Source organism: Schistocerca piceifrons, chromosome 3 (genome assembly GCF_021461385.2).
Source record: "Schistocerca piceifrons isolate TAMUIC-IGC-003096 chromosome 3, iqSchPice1.1, whole genome shotgun sequence".
NCBI classification, from domain to species: domain Eukaryota; kingdom Metazoa; phylum Arthropoda; class Insecta; order Orthoptera; family Acrididae; genus Schistocerca; species Schistocerca piceifrons.
Genome location: NC_060140.1, coordinates 622980493 through 623002000, shown reverse-complemented (window position 1 = coordinate 623002000; position 21508 = coordinate 622980493). Strand labels below are relative to the sequence as shown.

Genomic DNA, 21508 nt, shown 5'->3' with positions numbered 1-21508 from the left:
ACACATCCATGCCCAAGGCAGGATTCGAACCTGCGACCGTAGCGGTCGCGCGGTTCCATACTGAAGCACCTAGAACCGCTCGGCCACCCCGGCCGGCTCTGCAGATTTCATTGCTGGGCCATCAACAAGTATCAGCGTGCGAACCATTCAATGAAACAACATCTATGTGGGCTTTCGGAGCTGAAGGCCTACCCCTGTACCCTTGATGACTACACGACACAAATCCTTATGTCTCGCCTAAGCCCGTCAATACCGACAATGGATCGTTGATAACTGTAAACATGCTGCCTGTTCGGACGAGTATCGTTTCAAATTACAGTATATCTAGTGGATGGACGTGTACGTTTATGGAGACAACCTCATGAATCCATGGTCCCTGCATGTCAGCAGGGGTCTGTTCAAGTTCGTGGAGGCTCTGTAATGGTGTGCGGAGTCTACAGTTGGTATGGTATGGGACCCCTGATACGTCTAGATACGACTCTGGCAGGTGACACGTACGTAAGCAACCGCATCCATTGATGTCCATTCCGCATTCCGACGGACTTGGGGCAATTCCAGCAGGAATTGCTACAGAGTGGCTCCAGGAACACTTCCGCTGGACACAAAACTCCCCCAGACGTGAACGGTACTGAGTATATCTGGGATGCCTTGCAATGCGCTGTTCAGAAGAGATCTCTACCCCCCGTACTCTTTCGGATTTATGGACAGCCTTGCAGGATTCGTAGTGTCATTTCCCTCCAGCAGTATTTCAGACATTAGTCGAGTCCATGCCACGTCGTGTTGCGGCACATCTGCGTCCTCGCGGGGGCCCCGCACGATATTAGCAGGTGTACCAGTTTCTTTGGCTCTTCTGTGTAGTTTGAGGCGACTTTAACCTGCCGAGTATAGACTGGGATGTCTATGGATTCACAGCGGGAGCTACATAAAGTCATGTGAAATGCTTTAGGCTGCGTTTTCTGAAAATTTTCTTGAGTAGCTAGCTCGGCAGCCCACACGCAGTGGAAACATCTTAGACCCTTTAGTTACGAATAGGTCTGATCTCATCTACAGTGTAAGTATCAAAGCGGGAATTAGCGATAATGTTGTCATTATAGCAACTATGATCACGAGTTAATAAACCAGTATAGAAGGCTAGGAGAATGTATCTGATAGATGGAGCAGATAAGCAGTCATTAACATCTCACTTAGACAGCGAATTGGCATCACTTAGTCCCAGTATGATGAATGTAAATGAATTATGGGTAAGGATCAAGCAGATTGTAGATCGGGGTCTGGAGAGTTATGTGCCTAGCGAGTGGATAATAATGAAAAAGACCCACTATGGTTTAATAATGAAATTCGGCGGATGCTCAGGAAGCAGAGGCTCTTGCACTCTGCCTTCTAAAGGAAACTCATAAATGATGACAAGCGTGTGTCTGTGAAATGATCTATGCGCGAATCATACAACTACCACCACCACACCTTAGCAAAAGATATGGCAGAGAACCCAATAAAATTCTGGTCGCATGTGAAATCACTAAGCGGATCTAAGAACGCCATTCAGTCACTTCTTGACCAGTCTAGTGTGGCAGTTGAACTTAGTAAACCAAAAGCCGATGTTTTAAATTTCACGTTCAAGAAATCGTTCACACAGAAGAAGCGTGCAAACATACCGTCGTTTGACCATCGGACAGACTCGTGTATGGATGACATAGCAATAAGCATCACTGGCGTAGAGAAACAGCTGGAAGACTTGGAAGCAAATAAATCACCAGATCACCAGACAAAGAGTCCTCTATGGCCCTGGTCCCTTACGTAGCTTGCATTTATCGTGAATCTCTCGCCCAGCGCAAATTCCCAAGCGACTAGAAAAACGCGCAAGTGACTCTAGTATATAAGAAAGGCAAGAGGCCGGACCCGCAATATTACGGACCAATATCCCTAACTTCTGTTTGCTGCAAAATCCTTGGACATGTTCTCAGTTCGAATATAATAAACTTTCTTGAGACTGAGACGATTATGTCCACGAATCAGCATGGTTTTAGAAAGCATTGCTCATGCGAAACTCAGCTTGCCCTTTTCTCACATGATGTACTGATAGCTATGGATGAAGGGCAACAGGCAGCTTCCATTTTTATAGATTTTGGGAAAGCATTTGACACGGTGCACCATTGCGGGCTGTTAGCGAAGGCACATTGAATCAGTTCACAGTATGAGAATGGCTCGAAGGCTTCTTAAATAATAGAACCCAGTAGTAGCCGACCGAGACAGACGCAGCAACAGGGAAGTAACCGCTTTTGTGACATTTACGAGTTCCTAACCAGGAGCGAATTTTGTTATATCATCTGTGTGCTTTAATAGTTTAGTGTCTTGAGTTTGTGGGTGTAAATTCAATATCTAATAGCTACAGTTATTGCGTTTCCGTTTCCGTCGGAAAGTAAACCGATTTTATGACATATTACAAGTTCCTAATCAGGGGTGAATTGGTTAGTTTCACCTGAGTGCTTCGGTAGTTATGTTACTGAATATCTGCATATTATTAGACACAGTTCATACGCTTTCGTGAGGGTCTACATTAGAGTTGCGCAGCACATGCCGATAGTCCGTTTATCTGTATAGTTTAGTTTTCCACGGTCTTTAGTATGGACAGGGACTGCAATTGTTCTGTGCGGATGTGAGCCGAGTTGGTGACACTTCGCTCTCAGCTTCAGGCTGTGATGGCTTAGGTTACACAGCTTGAGACTGCAGTGGATGGGCACCACTGTTGTGGGCCGGCCGTGGGGATCCAATGGACCTCCAGCACGTTCAAGTCCTCCAATCGGTCCTCACTGGTGGCCAACTCAGTTACTGCTCGTACTGAGATTGACCCCTCACCTGTGGTCGAGTGGGAGGTCGCCCCAGGGCGAAGCAGGTGGGGAAAGACTTCCCAGGAGGCTGCACGTAAGGCCTCCCCGGTTTCTCCGACAAACAGGTTCCAGGTGCAGTCTGTGGCTGGCACTGTCACTGAGCCAGATGCTGTCGCCTGTCCTGTTTCAGAGGAAACCACTAAGCCTGCAAGATCCGGGCAATCGCAGAAGGTGGGATTATTGGTAGTTGGGAGCTCCAACATTAGGCGCGCTATGGGGCCCCTTAGGGTCTTGGCTGAGAAGAAGAGAAAGAAAACCAATGTGCACTCCTTGTGCATACTCGGTGGAGTCAGATTTCGAAAGGGTCCTCCTGAATGCCGTGAAGAGCACAGGGTGCAGCCAACTGCAGGTGGTTGCTCACGTTGGTACCACTGAAGTGTGTCACTTTGGATCAGAAGAGATTCTCTCTGGTTTCGAGCGGCTAACAGAAGTGGTAAAGGCTGTCAGTCGTGCATGCAAGAGGAAAGCAGAGCTGACCATTTGCAGCATAGTCGACAGGACCGTTTGCGGACCTCTGGTACAGAGCCGAGTGGAGGGTCTGAATCAGAGGCTCAGGCGGTTCTGCGACCTTGTAGACTGCATATTCCTCGACTTGCGCCAAAGGGTGGTTGGGTTTCGGGTTCTGCTGAATAGGTCAGTTGTCCACTATACACAGGAGATGGCTACACGGGTAGCAGAGGCTGTGTGGCGTGGACTGGGCGGTTTTTAGGTTAGAAGGTCTCGGGAAAACACAAGAAGTGCTTCAGTCACAAAGCGTGCAGGCTGAACACATGAAGAATGTAGATACAGGAACCACTGGTATAACAGTTGTAAGTTGTCGTAGCTATGTTGGGAAAGTATCAGAGCTCCAAGCGCTAATAGAAAGCACTGATCCTCAAATCGTTATAGGAACTGAAAGCTGGCTAAAGCCGGACATAAGCCCAGCCGAAATTTTTGCGAAGAACCTAACGGTGTTCCGAAAGGATAGGCTAAACACGGTAGGCGGTGGCGTGTTTGTTGCTGTTAGAAATAGTTTAACTTGTCGCGAAATTGAAGTAGATACTTCCTGTGAACTGGTATAGGCAGAGGTCATTGTTGGCAACCGAATAAAATATCCTTTTACCGACCTCCCAATTCAGATGATACAGTTGTTGGAAGGTTCAAAGATAACTTGAGTTTGATCTCAAACAAGTACCCGACTCCCATGACAATAGTTGGTGGTGACTTTAATTTACCCTCGATATGTTGGCGAAAATACATGTTTAATTCCGGAGGTACGCATGAAACATCATCCGAAATTGAGCTAAACGCATTCTCTGAAAATTATTTCGAGCAGTTAGTTCATGAGCCCACGCGAATAGTAAACGGTTGTGAAAACACACTTGACCTCTTAGCAACAAATAATGCTGAGTTAATAACGAGCATCAAAACCGATACAGGGTTTAGTGAACACAAGGTTGTCGTAGTGAGATTGAATATTGTAATCCCTAAATCCTCGAAAAATAAGCGAAAAATATACCTCTTGAAAAAAGCAGATAAAAATTCACTTGACGCCTTCCTGAGAGACAATCTCCACTCCTTCCAAATTAATAATATAAGTGTAGACCAGATGTGGCTTGAATTCAGAGAAATAGTATCGGCAGTAATTGAGAGATTTATACCAAGTAAATTAACAAACGACGGAGCTGATCATCCTTGGCACACAAAACGGGTTGGAACATTGTTGCAGAAACAACGAAACAAACATGCCAAATGTAAACAGACGCAAAATCCCCAAGATTGGCGATATTTTACAGAAGCTCGAAATATAGAGCGGACTTAAATTCTAGATGCTTATAACAGTTTACACAACGAAACTTTGTCTCGAAACCTGGCAGAAAATCCACAGATATTCTGGTCGTATGTGAAGTATGTTGGCGGCAAGAAACAATCAATACCTTCTCTGCGCGATAGCAGTGGAGATACTATCCAAGACAGTGCTGCCAAAGCAGGGTTACTAAACACAGCCTTCCGAAATGCCTTCACAAAAGAAGACGAAGTAAATATTCCAGAATTCTAATTGAGAACAGGTGCCAACATGAGTAACGTAGAAGTAAATATCCTCGGAGTAGTGAAGCAACTTAAATCACGTAATAAAAGCAAGTCTTCTGGTCCAGACTGTATGCCAATTAGATTCCTTTCGGAGTATGCTGATGCATTAGCTCCATACTTAACAATCATATACAACCGTTCGCTCGACGAAAGATCCGTACCCGAAGACTGGAAAGTTGCATAGGTCAAACCAATATTCAAGGAAGGTAGTAGGAGCCATCACTAAATTACAGGCTCAGATCGTTATCGTCGATATGCAGCAGGATTTTAGAACATTTATTGTGTTCAAACATTACGAATTACCTCGAAGGAAACGGTCTATTGACACACAGTCAACATGGGTGTAGAAAACATCGTTCCTGTGAAACACAATTAGCTCTTTATTTACATGCTGTGTTGAGTGCCCTCCTTGAGCGTTGTTGGTGAGAGAAAGAATCCGTTATACTAGATGAGTATTAAACCAAGTCTCCACAAGCCTGCTCTCACTTCATCTGAAGATCTCGTCGTGTCTGTCAGCGGATTCCTGGGGGTGAGTGGACAGCTCTACTTGGGCGCTTACGGACTGGGCGCTTGAGCGTTGTTGGTGAGAGAAAGAATCCGTTATACTAGATAAGTATTAGACCAAGTCTCCAGAAGCCTGCTCTCACTTCATCTGTAGATCACGTCGTGTCTGTCAGCGGATTCCTGGGAGTGGGTGGACAGCTCTACTTGGGCGCTTTCGGACTGGGCGCTTGAGCGTTGTTGGTGAGAGAAAGAATCCGTTATACTAGATGAGTATTAGACCATGTGTCCAGAAGCCTGCTCTCACTTCATCTGTAGATCTCGTCGTTTCTGTCAGCGGATTCCTGGGAGTGGGTGGACTGCTCTACTTGGGCGCTTTCGGACTGGGCGCGGCAGCAAACCACGGCGCGTCAAACTTCTAAGTTCCAACGCCTTACACTCCGGTCATTGCAAGAAGAGAAATTTAGCAGACGGGCTGTGTTTAATCTCACAGATAAATCACTGAGTGACGCTGCAATGTCAGTGTTAGAAAAGGGACTTAATTTTGCGCCTACTCCCAAGACCTTGCCCATCAAGGAGTTCATCAGTGCCGTTGAACAAGGTGTTTTAAAACTTCCGAATGATGCTGCTGAAGAAATAATGCGAGAGGCTTGCCGATCAATAACCAGGATGCCTGCACCCAAGCAGAACGTCACTATTGAAAGAAGAAGAGCGCTCCGTTCTTTAAAAGAAGACAACGATATAGTAATTTTACCAGCTGACAGGGGTAACGCCACTGTTCTTCAGCCTGCTAGATCTTATTTTGGCAAGATGATGGAGTTACTACAGGATACAGCGTATCGTCGTCTCCAGAAAGATCCGACGGATGCCGTACAACGGAAGACATCCGCTGTCCACAAATCCAGCCAACTTCCTGACCATTTGAAGAAGAGTTTAAGAGAACGAGCACCAGTTACGCCACGACTTTATGACCTGCCAAAGATACCGAAGGAGAATGTTCCGCTTCGCCCTATCGTCAGTAATATAGGTGCCCCAACATACCACCTAGCTAAACATCTTGCTTCTCTTCTGAGCCGGCCGCGGTGGTCTCGCGGTTCTAGGCGCTCAGTCCGCAACTGCACGACTGCTACGGTCGCAGGTTCGAATCCTGCCTCGGGCATGGATGTGTGTGATGTCCTTAGGTTATTTAGGTTTAAGTAGTTCTAAGTTCTAGGGGATTGATGACCACAGATGTTAAGTCTCATAGTGCTCAGAGCCATTTGAACCATTTTTTCTCTTCTGAGTCCCATGGTGGGGAAATGTGAACACCATATTCGAAACTCAGAAGATTTTATACGGCGACTGAAGAACCTGCGCCTTGAATCTACTGACTTACTAGTGAGTTTCGATGTGGTTTCTTTGTTCACACGGGTGCCTCTGATGGACTCATTACAACTCATAGGAGATAAGCTGGAAGAGGACGTCTTACACCTTTTCAAACACGTGCTTATCTCAACTTACTTTTTATTTATAATAATAAGTTTATTGCAGCCAAATAGCTATACAAATTCAATGTACAGCGATAATAATAAGATAAATTAGAAATTCCACATATTGTGATTTGCATAGTCACTTATTGTTCATGTCCTTTTGGTACAGAGCTCTATATGGTAACGTTTGCAACTTTGCTGACACAGTTTACACTCACACATTTCGTTTGGTTCATGATATGACGTGTTGTTGCAAATAAGGTGGTGGAAACCATGGACTGCCAATCTGGTGATCACGTGTCTCATTTCGAAGTTTTCCTTTTTCCATGTTCGGTCAATCATGGCATCTGTGCTGTAAAATTCTGGAGGTATGTCTTCCCTGTTTTCCTTCAATGTTTTAAGTAGACTTTCCAGGGCACTGCTATTGGGTAGTATCAGGATTGTCCGAAGGTCTTCAATGAGGAAGGGTTCCCTCGCCAGCAGGTATACAAGTCTCGATCGTGTTGTTTTGGACACTCCTATTGCTTTCTTTATGTAGGTCGCCTTCACTCTTTCTAGTGTAGTTAGGTTGTTCACTGTAAGATGTGGTCCAATAATTTCTATGCCGTACGTCAGTATTGGGAAGATTTTGGCTATGAATAGTGTCTCTAGGCTAAGGGATCTGATGTATTGTATTTCATGTATTGCCATTATTGCTTGCGTTGCTTTCTCTGTTACATGTTTTGTGAAACATTTTGCAGTTGCTTGTATTGTGACCCCTAGGGACCTGTAGTCCGGTACAATCTTCAGTTTTCTCTGTCGTATGAAGATCTCAGCTGATGCAGGTGTTCTTCCTCCATTTCTGAGTACCGTTTCTGTTTTCGCCACATTTATTTCGAAGCCGTGGTCGACACACCAATCTTCCATATCGTTTATCGCTTCTTGTAACTTTGCAATATTCTTTGCACCAATTACAATATCGTCTGCATATGCATATGAGACTACACCCTCCCCTTGGGACTTTCTTATAGTTTCTTTCGCTGCAAGGATAAATAGCAGAGGACTCAATGGGTCTCCCTGTAGTACTCCGTTTGAGTGGAGTATCGGCTCCGATAGAAGGAGATTGTCTGATATTCTTACTTCGTTCCATTGCAGTATTGTGTTTATAATTCGTGTCCAGATGTTGTTTTTTCCCAGGGTTTTCTCTAGTTTTTTGGTCATTAATTTTCTGTTTATAAAGTCAAAGGCTCTTGTAAACTCTATGAATGCTACATAGAACTTTTCTCTGTCTTCAAGGGCTTCCCATACGCTCTTTAGCAGGAGTTCTATTGCCGTCAGAGTTGATCTTCCCTTTCTGAATCCCATTTGGCTTTCGGGGAGATGTTCGTCGATTATTTGCTTTTTCTTTCTGTTATTATTTTTGTGAACACTTTGAAAGGTGTGTTTTCTAGGGCTATGCCTCTGTATTTTCTAGGGTCCTTGGGGTCTCCTTTCTCTTTATAAATCACTTTTACTGTTGACTGTCTCCACTGTTCCGGAATGGAGGCTGTTTCTATACACTTATTGTAGAGTTTCGTCGACATTGGCGTTAGTATTTCGGCAGTGTCTTTCAGATATTCGCTATAAAGTCTGTCGGGGCCTGCAGCTCTTTTACTCTTGGTGCTGTTAATGGCATCTTTGATCTCTTCCATGGTCAATGGGATCCAGTCCACAGTTGTTTGCAGCATTGTATCCTCTCTGCCGTCCGGTCTCCCTCTTAGTGCTTCCTTATTCAGTACTATGTCGAAGTGCGTCTCCCATATTTTCATGTCTATGTAATGTGTTTCCGCTCGTTTTCTGGGGCGTAGCACAATATATGGGTCTTTTGAGGCTTCCTCCACTAGTTTCTTTCCTTCTTTTGCCCAGAATGATCTCTTCTTTTCCTTTAGAGTTTTCTTATAGATGCTTCGTTTTTCGGAGTAATTCCTGAGGAGTATAGGGTTCTCTGCGCACTGTTTTAGTTGATATAGGCTTCCTAGTACATCTTTTCTTAGACTGTAACACTCTGTGTCGAACCATTTCTTCGCTCTTCATTTGTATCTGGGGTTGGCGGCTTGTCTTAGGAGTTCTCCTATCACTTCTGTTGCTTCCTCTAGTCGCGAATTGTCTATTAACATTTCGATTTGTTTTATATGATCGGATTCTTCTTCCACTTCCCCGACGTCTGTTGTTGTCGAGAGTGCTTCTTCCTCCTTTTCTTGCGTTTTTCGCCATGCTCCTTGGATATTTATTTCCAGAGGGATATGTTTCCGAAGTGTTGTGTGGTCTGCAGTCCAGAGAGGTGATATATTACCCCTGACTGGTCCCCATATGAACGTAATGTCTATTGTACTTTTACCGTTGTGGGGAATATATGTAGTAATGTTGGAATTGTTTAACAGGATAAAGTCTTCTTCCTGCAACTTTTCCACTGTTGCTTTTGCTTTGTAATTTTGTACATCCATTCTGCAATTTAAGTCTCCAGCAATAATTAGTGGTTTATTATGTCCACTCTGAGTGATTAGCTGGCCTGTTTCATCTATTATATCAATGCATGTTTTTTTCGGTTAGAAGTATGCTGATATTATTGTAATGTGTTACGTTTTATTTGACGGCGAGTATTTTGAGAAGACTGACGGTGTTGCTGTGGGTAGACCTCTGTCTCCCATAGTAGTTAATCTTTTCATGGAAGATTTCGAGGACAAAGCACTTCAGACGGCGGTTTTGAAACCCAAATGTTTTTGGAGATATGTAGATGATATGGCCGCATGGGACAGCAACGCTTCCTTCTTTTCTGGAACATCTGAACTCCCTCCATCCAAGCATCTGTTTCACCATGGAGGAAGAGAAAGATGGTGAGCTCCCGTTTCTGGACGTTTTGGTTCGTAGAAAAGGAGGCTGCTCCTTGGGTCACAGTGTGTTCCGGAAGCTTACGCACACAGACTTGTATTTACAAGCCACGAGCTGTCATCATCCCCCACAGCGCAGCGTTATATTACAGACGCTGGTGCATAGGGCTAGAGCCATCTCAGATCAGGACAGCTTATCGACAGAGTTTAGCCATCTTCGCTCTGTGTTTGCCCAGAACGGGTACTCCGAGAAGCAGATCCGGAACGCATTTCGACCAGCATGCTCAAACCTCAAGATCAGCCTGAAGAGGCAGAGAACACCACGGCGTTGGTTTTTCTACCGTATGTCGGTGGCGCGTCTTTTAAGATGGGCAGAATTTTCAAGAAATACCGGATTAAATGTGTTTTCCGGCCTCCAGCACAAATTCAATCAATGCTGGGCTCTGTTAAAGACAACCTCGGCCTGAGGAGACCAGGAATATTAAAATCCCGTGCCAATGTGGGAAGTCTTATATTGGCCAGACGTGTCGTACGGTCAAAGACAGATGCGACGAACATAAACGTCACACGACGTCACACGAGGTTGGGTCAGCCAGAGAAATTTGCGGTTGCTGAACACTGCCTTGACACGGGGCACGGCTTGAATTATGAAGAAACCAAGATCCTCTATCATGCCTCCACATACTAGGACTCCATCATCAAAGAGGCGGTCGAAATACGTGTGACCTAATAAACAGAGACACGGGGTTTCACCTGAGCAAAGCATGGGAGCCAGCCTTGGCGGCACTAAGGAATTGTCAGCCGCAGATTAGCAACCGCACCGAGTCAACGCAGATGGGAAGCCTTAGCACAGATGCTTAAATCGCGCGCCAACACCTCGCGCGCGCGAACGGGGTCCGTCACTCCCGGCCGCATTTTCCCACGCGCCGCGGCGCGCTACCGTAGACCGCGACCCGTTTCTCCAGAAGAGGGCTCTGGTATTCGACGCTGTCTACGATTGGTCTTCGATGATGATATGCCCCGCTGGCACCTGCGCTGTTCTAGAAAGCCAGCATATTAATTGACGAACTTCTCAGCGACGCGACAGTAGCACCTGAAGATGGTGGGCAGTTGTCTCGCTGAAATATTGTGGGGTTTCTGCAATATTATCCGGCGTAATTCCCTGGAACCTATCAAGCATCTTAGGTGTTGCAAAACAACTTAAATGACTTAATAAAGGCAAGTCTTTCGGTCCAGATGGTATACCAATCAGGTTGGAAAGCAGAACAGGTCACGCCAATATTCAAGAAAGATATAGGAGTAACACATTCAATTACAGACCCTTATCACTGACCTCAATTTGCAGCAGGACTTTGGAGCATATACTGTACTCGAACATTATAAATCATCTCGAAAAAAATGACTTATTGATACATAACCAACACGGATTCAGAAAATATCGTTCTTGTACAACACAGCTGGCGCTTTATTCCCATGAAGTAATGAGTGCTGTCGACAAGGGATCTCAGATCGATTCCATATTCCTGGATTTCCAGAAGGCTTTTGATACCGTTCCTCACAAGCGACTATTAATCAAATTGCATGCATATGGAATATCGTCTCATTTGTGTGACTGGATTCGTGATTTCTTCTCAGAGGGGTCACAGTTCGTAGTGATAGCCGGTAAACCACCGAGTAGAACAGAAGTGATACCTGGCGTTCCGCAAGGTAGTGACCTAGGCCCTGACATAAATGATCTAGGTGATAATCTGAGCAGCCCCCTTAGATTGTTTGCAGATGACGCTATAATTTACCGTCTAGTAAAATCATCAAACTATCAATTCCAATTACAAAATGATCTAGAGAGAATTTCTGCATGTTGCGAAAAGTGGCAATTTACACTAAACGAAGAGGAGTGCGTGGTCATCCACATGGGTACTAAAAGAAATCTAAGTGCTGTCAATTCGACTAAATACCTAGGAAATACAATTACGAGCAACGTAAATTGGAAATACCAGATAGATAATACTGTGAGGAAGGCGAATAAAGACTGCGCTTTGTTGGCAGAACACTCAGAAGATGCGACAAACCCACTAAAGAGACAGCCTACATTACATTGTCCGTCCTCTGCTGGAATATTGCTGTACGGTACGGGATGCTTACCAGGTAGGATTGACGGAGGACATCGAAAAAGTGCAATGAAGGGCAGCTCGTTTCGTGTTATCGAGCAATAGGGGTGGGAGTGTCACTGATATGATACACGAGTCGGGGTGGCAGTTACTGAAACAAAGGCGGTTTCCTTTGCGGCGAGATTTACGAAATTTCAATCGCCAACTTTCTCTTCGGAATGCGAAAATATTTTGTTGACACCCAACTACGTACGGAAAAATGATCATCATACTAAAATAAGAGAAATCAGATCTCAAAGGGAACGATTTAGGTGTTCCTTTTCCCCACGCGCCGTTCGAGAGTGGAATGGTAGAGAAGTAGTATGAAAATGGTTCGATGAACCCTCTGCGAGGCATTTTAGTTGCGAATTGCAGAGTAACCATGTAGATGTAAATGTAGATGTAGATGTAAATGTTGTTCCAGATTTCAGATTTCTGCCTGTCAATCACGATTCTGTGCAATTGTTCCTTTCTATTTCTTTACTTACTTCTGTATTCCATGCAGTCGTCGGTTTCTTCTTCCATAAATACAGGATTATTTGTTTCGGCCGTACGTGGTAGCCGCGCTGTCTAGGGCGCCTTGTCACGGTCCGTGCGGCTTCCCCCGTCGGAGGTTAGAGTCCTACCTCGGGCATGGGTGTGTGTTGTCCATATTGTCCAAAGAGTAAGTTAGTTTAAGTTAGATCAGTAGTGTGAAGGCTTAGGGACCGATGACCTCAGCAGTTTAATCCCATAAGTCCTTAACACAAATTTCCAAATTTTGGTCGTGCGCTTGTTCTCATTAATTTAGTAGAGGTGCCCAAAAAAAGTTCAACCTTCTTTTAACCACTACTTCTGATGTTTGCCCTATATTTCTGCAGATCTCATCACTTCTCATTTTCTTGCCATCTGTACTTTGTGTTGCACGCATTACTTTTGTAACAGTCCGTCTTTCAAGTACGAGTGTTCTGTCCAGCTTACAGTTCATTGTTAAGCGTTCAAATCCGTATAAACATTCTGGTGACAGTAGACTGGTAAAGAATTTTAGTTTTTTTTCTAGGCATGCGTTTCTTGTTGTAAATATTCCTTGTGAAACAATATGCTATATACGTTTTCTTAACTCTTACATCCACTGCTAATTTTCCAGTCGCTTATGTTTTATAGTTTCTCCAAGATACTAAAATTTACATACTCTCCCTGTGTTACCTGTTTGTGTTTCTGTGAAGTTTGGCGCATTTTTGTATGTTTCTCATGAACTTTTCCTTTCAGTTGAAATTTTGAGATCAGTGCTATTTTTTATTTGTTCCAGAAACTTGAGTAGAACAACTGCGCGTGCCAGATTTTCAGAAAGTATTGCAAAATCGTCAGCAAAAGTCAGGCAGTTTACCTTAATTCCATTTGCTTTATTTCATAGAATTATTTGGTTGAATTTTGCTGTTAGTGCTGTTTATTTTTCATGTATTCCAGTGTAATACTTCAAAACGGCCTAAGGCGGAAATCCAGATAGTGAAATAAGCATATTATATGCAGTGAAAATGCGAAAATATCTTTTCGAAAATATCAGAAAAATGTTGCTGTCATTACGCACTCTGTGTTTGGCCAGTGCATTCTTTGTGATAGTTTAGAGCGAAAGACCGAACTGAAACGTAAAGACATTATCTCAAACACTGCTCCTAGATTACGGCTGCAAATGCTTGTCTTACTAGTGGAATGTGTTGTTGTGCCCATAGGATTTGAGTGCGGTCGTGAGACGCACAGCGGACTTCATGGGCCGGCAGCTGTCAGATGAGCAGGTGTCGGCACTGTGCGAGCACCTGAGCTTCTCCAAGATGCGCGAAAATGCAGCTGTGAACCACGAGGAGGGCCCCCCTACTGAGTCGCCTGTCGCGGCGACGGCGGCGGCGGCGGCGGCGGCGGCGGGCGGAGCAGACGGCGGCGACCCGGCGCTGCGGTTCATGCGGCGCGGCAAGGCGGGGGCGTGGCGCCAGGAGATGCCCGCCGCCTTCGTCGACAAGTTCGACCGCTGGACTCAGCAGAAGACGGCGGGCACGGGCTTCCGGGTCGGCGTCTCCGGCGGTCACCAGTAGCGTCGTGGGGCACCTCGTGTTTCCTCTGATGTGCTCCGCACGACGTCTCTAAGCGGTTGACTACGGCACACTATTTGAGTCTAATCATTGAAGTCCCAAGAAAATGTGAACGTGTAATTCTTCAGTCCTTCCCTGTGACACGTTGCGTGTTGAATAAACGCGTCTTCCGCCGACTGTTCGCGTCGTTCTCCCTTCGTTGAAGAAGACAGCGAGTCACGCCGTCGAAATACCATGCGAGTACCACGTGAAGAAATGGCAGAGAGACCGGCTTATTCAAAGTGTCAAAACACAAGGTTTTGTATTTTGATGTGTTGCAGGCTTTTAGTTTAGTTTTTCCACCAGTGCTATGTTTATTAAGTATGTAAGAAAATTAGAAAGTAACGTGCCACTACCTTATTATTAATTTAGTGTTTGTTTGTTTCGTAATATCTTGTGAATTTGCCTACCATCTTACTTAATACATTCGACATTTGTTACAGTTACATTTGTTACAAGTTACAGCAGTCATTCTACGTGTTCCAGTAGAATTTGTAACGATTCTCGAATGCAGAATGAAATTTTCGCTCTGCAGCGAAGTGTGCGCTGATATGAAACTTCCTGGCAGATTATAACTGTGTGCCGGACCGAAACTCGAACTCGGGACCTTTGCCATTCGCGAGCAGCTGCAAGGTAGGAGACGAGGTACTGGCGGATTTAAAGCTGTGAGGATGGGGCGTGAGCCGCGCTTGGATAGCTCAGTCGGTAGAGCCTTGCCTGCGACAGGCACAGGTCCCGAGTTCGAGTCTCGGTCCGGCACATAGTTTTAATCTGCCAGGAAGTTTGATTCTCGAATGCTTTGGCACGTGTCCTGTTAATATGCCTCATTTTCTGATATGGACTGCTCGTAAACAAAATTTCTTCTATCATGATTTCAAGTACCTCTTCACTTCGATCTCTATCAGACTACTTAGTTATTACTTTCATCTTACCTGGGTTACTGTTGTACGTTAATGAGCTAAAAATGAACAATTTCACGAACTTATTTCAGAACCGCAAGTCAGTTTTTGGCAACATTACAGCTCTTATGTTGAACAAAACTTTCTTCGTGAGCACCAGTCTGCTGTTGATGACCCTATTCGTTCTAACGTCCTGAACAATCACGATCTCCACAAAGAAATGTCCTGCTTACATACATATGTATCCTAAAGACAGTCTGAAAAAGAGGCTCCACTAATATCAAGCTGTAACATGCATAAAGTACTAAATCATATCATGATTGAAGATAACGAATTTTCCGTTTTTTACCTACGTTTGAAACAGGCGAGGTAATCTTTCAGAGTTATACTGCTTTGTGTTTTCTTTCCTTAGGTCACTGCCTTTCTAAAACCTACTAATTTTTCATAAAGTAAGATTAACATAAAATAGTTTTAAATTTAATTCATTATGTAGCTTCTCTGAGAATTTTTGTTGTTGTCATAGATGAATCTTCATGAAAAGTTAGCTTACGAAAAATGGTATAATAAATTTTGTTATAAAGGTACTTATTTCTGTACGTTTCCGTATTCATATAAACTGTACTTATTGTCAGACACTAGAATCTGAAATAAATATATGTAGTTCAGGATATACTACGAGCTCAAAATTTCACATTTCCGCTCAAGATTGACTAATAAAAATCACTGAACATGCAATTTACAACACTTGAAACTTTCTAATAACGTTCTGTTATTGTAATCCAATGAATATGATGCAGCTACACTGACGGAAAAGATGGCGACAACAAGAAGTAGTTGTCCGATGTAAACGAAAGCTCGTAGGCATGTTTCAACATCTGAAAGATGAAGTCTATTACAATTTCACGCCAGTCGCATATCAGTGAGACTAGTAGCTATTTTGCTTTAAATACACGCTAAAACGGTCGTGAGCGTTAGTTAGGTTTGGAATTAGAGCTGGTGAGTTGATGTGAGTCAAGAATGTCCTTAAGGCGACAAAAACGACGTTATCAGCACTCCGCTGAGTTTGAACGAGGTCGTGTAATAGCGCTACGAGAAGCTGGATGTCCCTTCTGCGACACTGCAGAAAAACTTAGCAGGAATTTAGTCACCGTACATGACTGCTGGCAGCGGTGATCACGAGAATTTATGATTGCAAGAAGACCGGCCTCCGGACGGGCACATGGCAATACCGAGAGGAAAGGCCGTCGTGTTCGGCGTATGGCTCCTATCACATAGTACTGCATTTGCAGCAGCAATCTGAGCAGCAGTTGGCACCACCGTGTCACAACGAACTGTTACAAATTGGTTACTTCGAGGACAGCTGATAGCTAGACGACCTGCAGCGTGAGCCTAGGCGTTACCATTTTCGACTTCAATGGAGTCAAGCGAGAGCTCATTGGAGGACAGGGTGGAGGTCTGTTGTGTTGTTGATGAAAGCTGGTTCTGCGTCGGAGACAGTTTGTAACGTCCCCATAGAAAAATGTTTAAAAGACTGTGCTTACGTCATTTGATTTTCAAACAGCTGAGCAAAACTCAACGTACTCTAACAGATTTCTCTTTACTTATTCTGCTCATCACTAAACTGACACACTTTTTTATTAGCCCTACGCAATTTGACTTTCAATAATCACTACAAAAGAATGGCCCCGACTAACAATAACTTATACCTCACAAAAATCTTCATTACTCGAACTACTGCAATACAGCGAGCGCCAATACTTCCAGCTAAATGAAAGATTCTAACTACAGAAGGCACTAACTACTGATGGGCACAGTTAGCAAATGAAAGATTTTGATAGAGAACAAACAATGTATTTACCTTAACAGTGATCAAAAGTCATAATATATGTACCAGTTCATGACATCCAGTCTTACAAATTTCCTTTTTCTGACAGACACACGTCCAGATCGTCCGCTCTCAAAACTCTGCCATCTCTATCCCAACATCCACCCCAGCTGGCTCCTCAACTCCAACTGCCCAACACTACACAAGCGAAAATCCCAACAATGAGTCCAACCAGTCACAGACTGCACACAGCACAGTCAGCGATTTTCATACAGAGCGCTGCGTGGGGTTACCAACATAAAAACCTAAACAGCCAGTTATGGTTGTGTGTAGGTTAGAAGCAGGCAAGTTGAGGAGCTGCCCCAACTTGTCTGCACGCTAGGCACACTGCAGCTGTACCTTATAGAGTTATGGTCTGCGGTCCGATTTTGTATGGCAGCAGGAGCACTCTCGTGGTTATCCCGCACACCCTGACTGCAAAGTTGCACGACGACCTGGTGATACAGCCTGTTGTGCTGTCATTCAAAAACAGCATATCAGGTTGCGTTTTCCAATAGGATAATTCTCGCCCTCGTATCACGATTGTAAACCAACATGCTCTATTGAGTGTCTACAACTACATCTACATCGATGGTCTGTTAATCACACTTAGGTGCCTGGCAGAGGATTCCTCGAACCACCTTCACAATAATTCTATATTATTCCACTCATGAACAGCGCCCGAAAAAAAGGAACGCTATATCTTTCCGTGCGAGCTCTGATTTACCTTGTTTCTCTCAATGGAGGTTGGGGTCGAAAAAAATATTTTCACATTCGCAGCAAAAAGCTGGTAAATTAAATTCGTGAAAAGATCACGCCACAACGATAAACACCTTTTTTTAAAAAAAAAATATGTCTGTCCTATATACTGTGTCATGTCCGTGATACTCTTTCTCCTATTCCTCCGTAAAACAATACGTGCTGCCCGTCTTTGGACTTTGTTAATGTACTCCGTTAACCCTATCTGGTAAGGATCTCACGCCGCGTACCAGTACTCCAAAAGAGGACGGACAAGCGTAGTGTAGGCAATCTCTTTAGTAGATCCGTTGCATCTTCTGAATGTTCCGCCAATAAAATGCAGTCTTTGGTTCGCCTTCCCCAAAACATTTTCTCTGTGTTCTTTCCAATTGAATTTCTTCGTAGTTGTAATTCCTAGGTATTTACGGCCTTTACATTTAATTGATTTATCGCGTAACCGAAGTTGATCGGATTCCTTTTAGCATGCTTGAGGATGACCTCACACTTTTCAGCATTTGGGGTCTATTGACAATTTTCGTACCATACAGACATCTTTTCTAAGTCATTTCGCAATTTTTTTCGATCTCCTGATGGCACGTTGCTTTGGCTTGCTCGATCACCAGATCTGTCTGCAGTGAAGCACTTATGGGATATCATCGGAGGACAACACCAGCGTCATTTTTAAGCAGTCATAAGCATCACTCTATTGACCGACCAGGTGCAACAGGCATGGAACTCCGAGACAAAAACTGACATCCAGCACCTGTACAACACAATGCATGCACGTTTGCATGCTTTCATTCAACATTCTGGCGGTTACACCGATTACAACGTATTACTATTTCACGTTTGCTAATATTTGCCTTGCGTTTACGTTAACCTGTGAGCTTGCAATATCAGTAACTTGAATATGTTAGCTAGACAAATGTATTCCCGATATTTAATTACCCTATATTAATGAGCTTTTGGTGTTGTAATTCTTTTTTGTTAGTGTACGTAAACAAGAAGATGCAACGTTCGCGGAGTTTCGAGATAATCGAGTTTCAAAATTTTACTCGTATTTCTACATATATTCCGCTTGGTCGCCAGTACTCTAGAAGAACGCAGCCGAATGTGTTAATCGTTTGTTATCGGGACAGCGAGGTCCTTGGATCAAAATCGCAGCCTGCATTTATTTTTTTCCATTTCCAAGTAATCATTACGACTGTGAAAACTGTCATTATTGATTTCATATATTATTTTCATCATCTTTGTCCGGAAAAAAGGAGAAATAAATTTTCGTAGTGAGATTGGAAAAAAACGGATACACAAGTACAAGGATACACAAGAACTTTCAATCAAATTAGTATAGTCATTTTCTTTACATTATTTTTTCGAAATGTGTGGCAAGCATAATGCTGATTGTACGAATTAGGATGATACTCATCATAGAAACATGGGAAACTATAATTATTGCGACATGTCGAATCTTTGCATGTGTATGGCTTTTATAATGTGTTTATTGTGAAAACAAACTTGGGTTACATTCGTAAGCGATGCTCGGACATCTGTTGTTATCATTACATGGAAATGAAACAAGAAAAAATGTAATCGGAAGAGAAATTCGATCCACAGACCTGGCGTTTATGAAACTAAGCGCTTAGTCGCTTGGCTGCGAAATCCCTAATTACTAGCGACCGTACGAATTATGTAAGTACGCGTAACATGTTCGAACTCCAATTTCTCGAAACCAGTTGAGAGTTGCGTCTTGTTCTTTACGTATATTGAAGTCGTGCCCCACACAGCCTGCCAATATTAATCAAATTTGTGACTGGAAGTTCTTAAGGTCCCCTTGTGAGTTAAATCTCGAGTTTTCAAAGTTTTTATCGGCCTCTTGATCAGGATCTCATTGGCTGACGTGAAAAATTACGACTGTGACTTACAACTCCGCGGAAATACGCTGATACATGTCGACAGATATTAGACACGTACGTATTCTCTTCACATTTAACATAAATCTAGACCGCACACAACATCGAGTACCGCAGAAATTTCGCAGGTTCCACATGGTCCTGCAGGCTGTGACGGTCTATGTTCTCATTTTCTGCCACAAACAACGAAAAAAATATGACTAAGGGGACTATACATTACACCAAGCGCTGAAAGTCTTAAACTAATGATCAGTTTCCATTTATTGTAATTATAATAAATGATTTCAGATTACATCATTCACATAGTAAGTCATAGAGAGAGCCTACGAGTCAACATATAAATGAATAATTTTACTAACTGCACATTCTGCATTCTTTAATTGTCATCAAATTTTACCATCCTCGACTTTAAATTCCTTTCTTATTTATTTTGCTGACACGGAAGACACAAAAGAAAGTTTCTTGTGTGCGGAGTAACTTCATGGAGTTTAATGACAAAGCTTCAGGAAGTCAATAATCTTACTCATGTCTTATTTTTCACGTCATTGTTTCATCAAACAGTTGAAAGCAACTAAATGTTTGTTATACGGTGCAGTATTCCAGTGACTGCTAGTTGATCTCCCCCCCCCCCCCCCACACACACACACTATCTTCTGGTCGACAACCCTATGCTTTTCGCTTTTCGGCGATACCGAGAGAAAATAGGTAAGCACACAACATTTTTCGTAAAGTGTGGCATGTTTAATTTTCAGGTTTGCAAAATCGTATCTTAAAGCACTGAAAAACTGTCATTTAAAAGGCAGTATAATTGAGAATGACTAATGAAATATTCAGGACAGGACGTAAAAAAATGTCGTGTGGCTGGAACCTCCCGTCGGGTAGACCGTTCGCCGAGTGCAAGTCTTTCGATTTGACGCCACTTTGGCGACTTGCGCGTCGATGGAGATGAAATGATTATGACAAAGACTACACAAGACCTAATCCCTGAGCGGAGAAAATCTCCGACCCAGCCGGGAATCGAACCCGGGCCGTTAGGATTGACATTCTGTCGCGCTGACCACTCAGCTACCGGGGGCGGACGGGACAGGACATATGTAATATTAATACAAACAGCGAACGATCTTTCACACAATATATGTTTGCTGTTTATGTGTATCACCTTGAAATTGATAAAAGTATTCTTAAAATCTATATGTTGGAGTACTGAACAATAACGCATCTGCTCCATGTTGCATAACCTATAAAATCAAATTATATTGTAATTTTGGCTTACGCGAGAGTTGTATTAAATTATACAGGTAATTGAGTAAAACTTCGGACTTCATCGTTTCATTAAAAATATAGTGTACATGCTTTCTTTACCATAAGCAACACTTGTTGGAGTTCTAGTAAGAGGGACAGGTTATTACTTTCATTTGTAAATGTTATCGAGCTCTACAAAACACCTGAGCTTTTACCTGGAAAAGCAAATCTGAGGGGAGAACGACTTCTTCTCGAGAAGAAACTGAACGGGGGGGGGGGGGGGGGGGGGGGGCTGTGGGTGTTGCTGACGCAACTGATGCAAATCGTGTGGGTAGAACAACAACTTATTATGCAAGAGTGTCTTGAGGATCTGCGTTCCAAAAGGGGCTACAAGAATAGACAACAGCAAGGAACATAAATGTGATACATATATTGTAAATTATGAGACTGTGATTGTAATTATCATATACAATATGCGCATTTTTGGATATTTCATGGCATTACGCTACTGTGAAGAAGATATTGACATCCGCTAAACCAATATGAAGCTTCTGAAGATGACAGATCTATCTTTCGAAACCGGTAAAGCAAAATAAAAATAACCGTGAAACTGGCGATTGAATTTCTTTACAAGTATGTTACACTTTCTTATCGAAAACTATAGCAAATGCCTACCACTCGAATGATTGTCTTTTATACTGGTATTGAGCTTTTGATTTTTACATTCTGATTGATAACTGAAAATGTACAAACTCATGCTGCCCCTACAGCCGTCCATAATTGCAGAAGTGTTGCTGGTGCAGAATTTTGAGCACGAACTGACTTCTCGATTATG

General features: G+C 43.4%; 1 protein-coding gene across 1 annotated transcript in view; it reads left to right on the top strand.

The window, feature by feature from the left end:
- Window positions 1–14655, top strand: part of LOC124788347 (luciferin sulfotransferase-like) — a 379183-nt gene extending 364528 nt beyond the window's left edge. Inside the window, exon 7 of the mRNA XM_047255607.1 lies at window positions 13628–14655. Within this exon, the coding sequence (XP_047111563.1) occupies window positions 13628–13984 (357 nt within the window). The 3' untranslated portion in view covers window positions 13985–14655. The remainder of the gene's footprint in view (window positions 1–13627) is intronic.
- Window positions 14656–21508: the final 6853 nt, after the last annotated feature.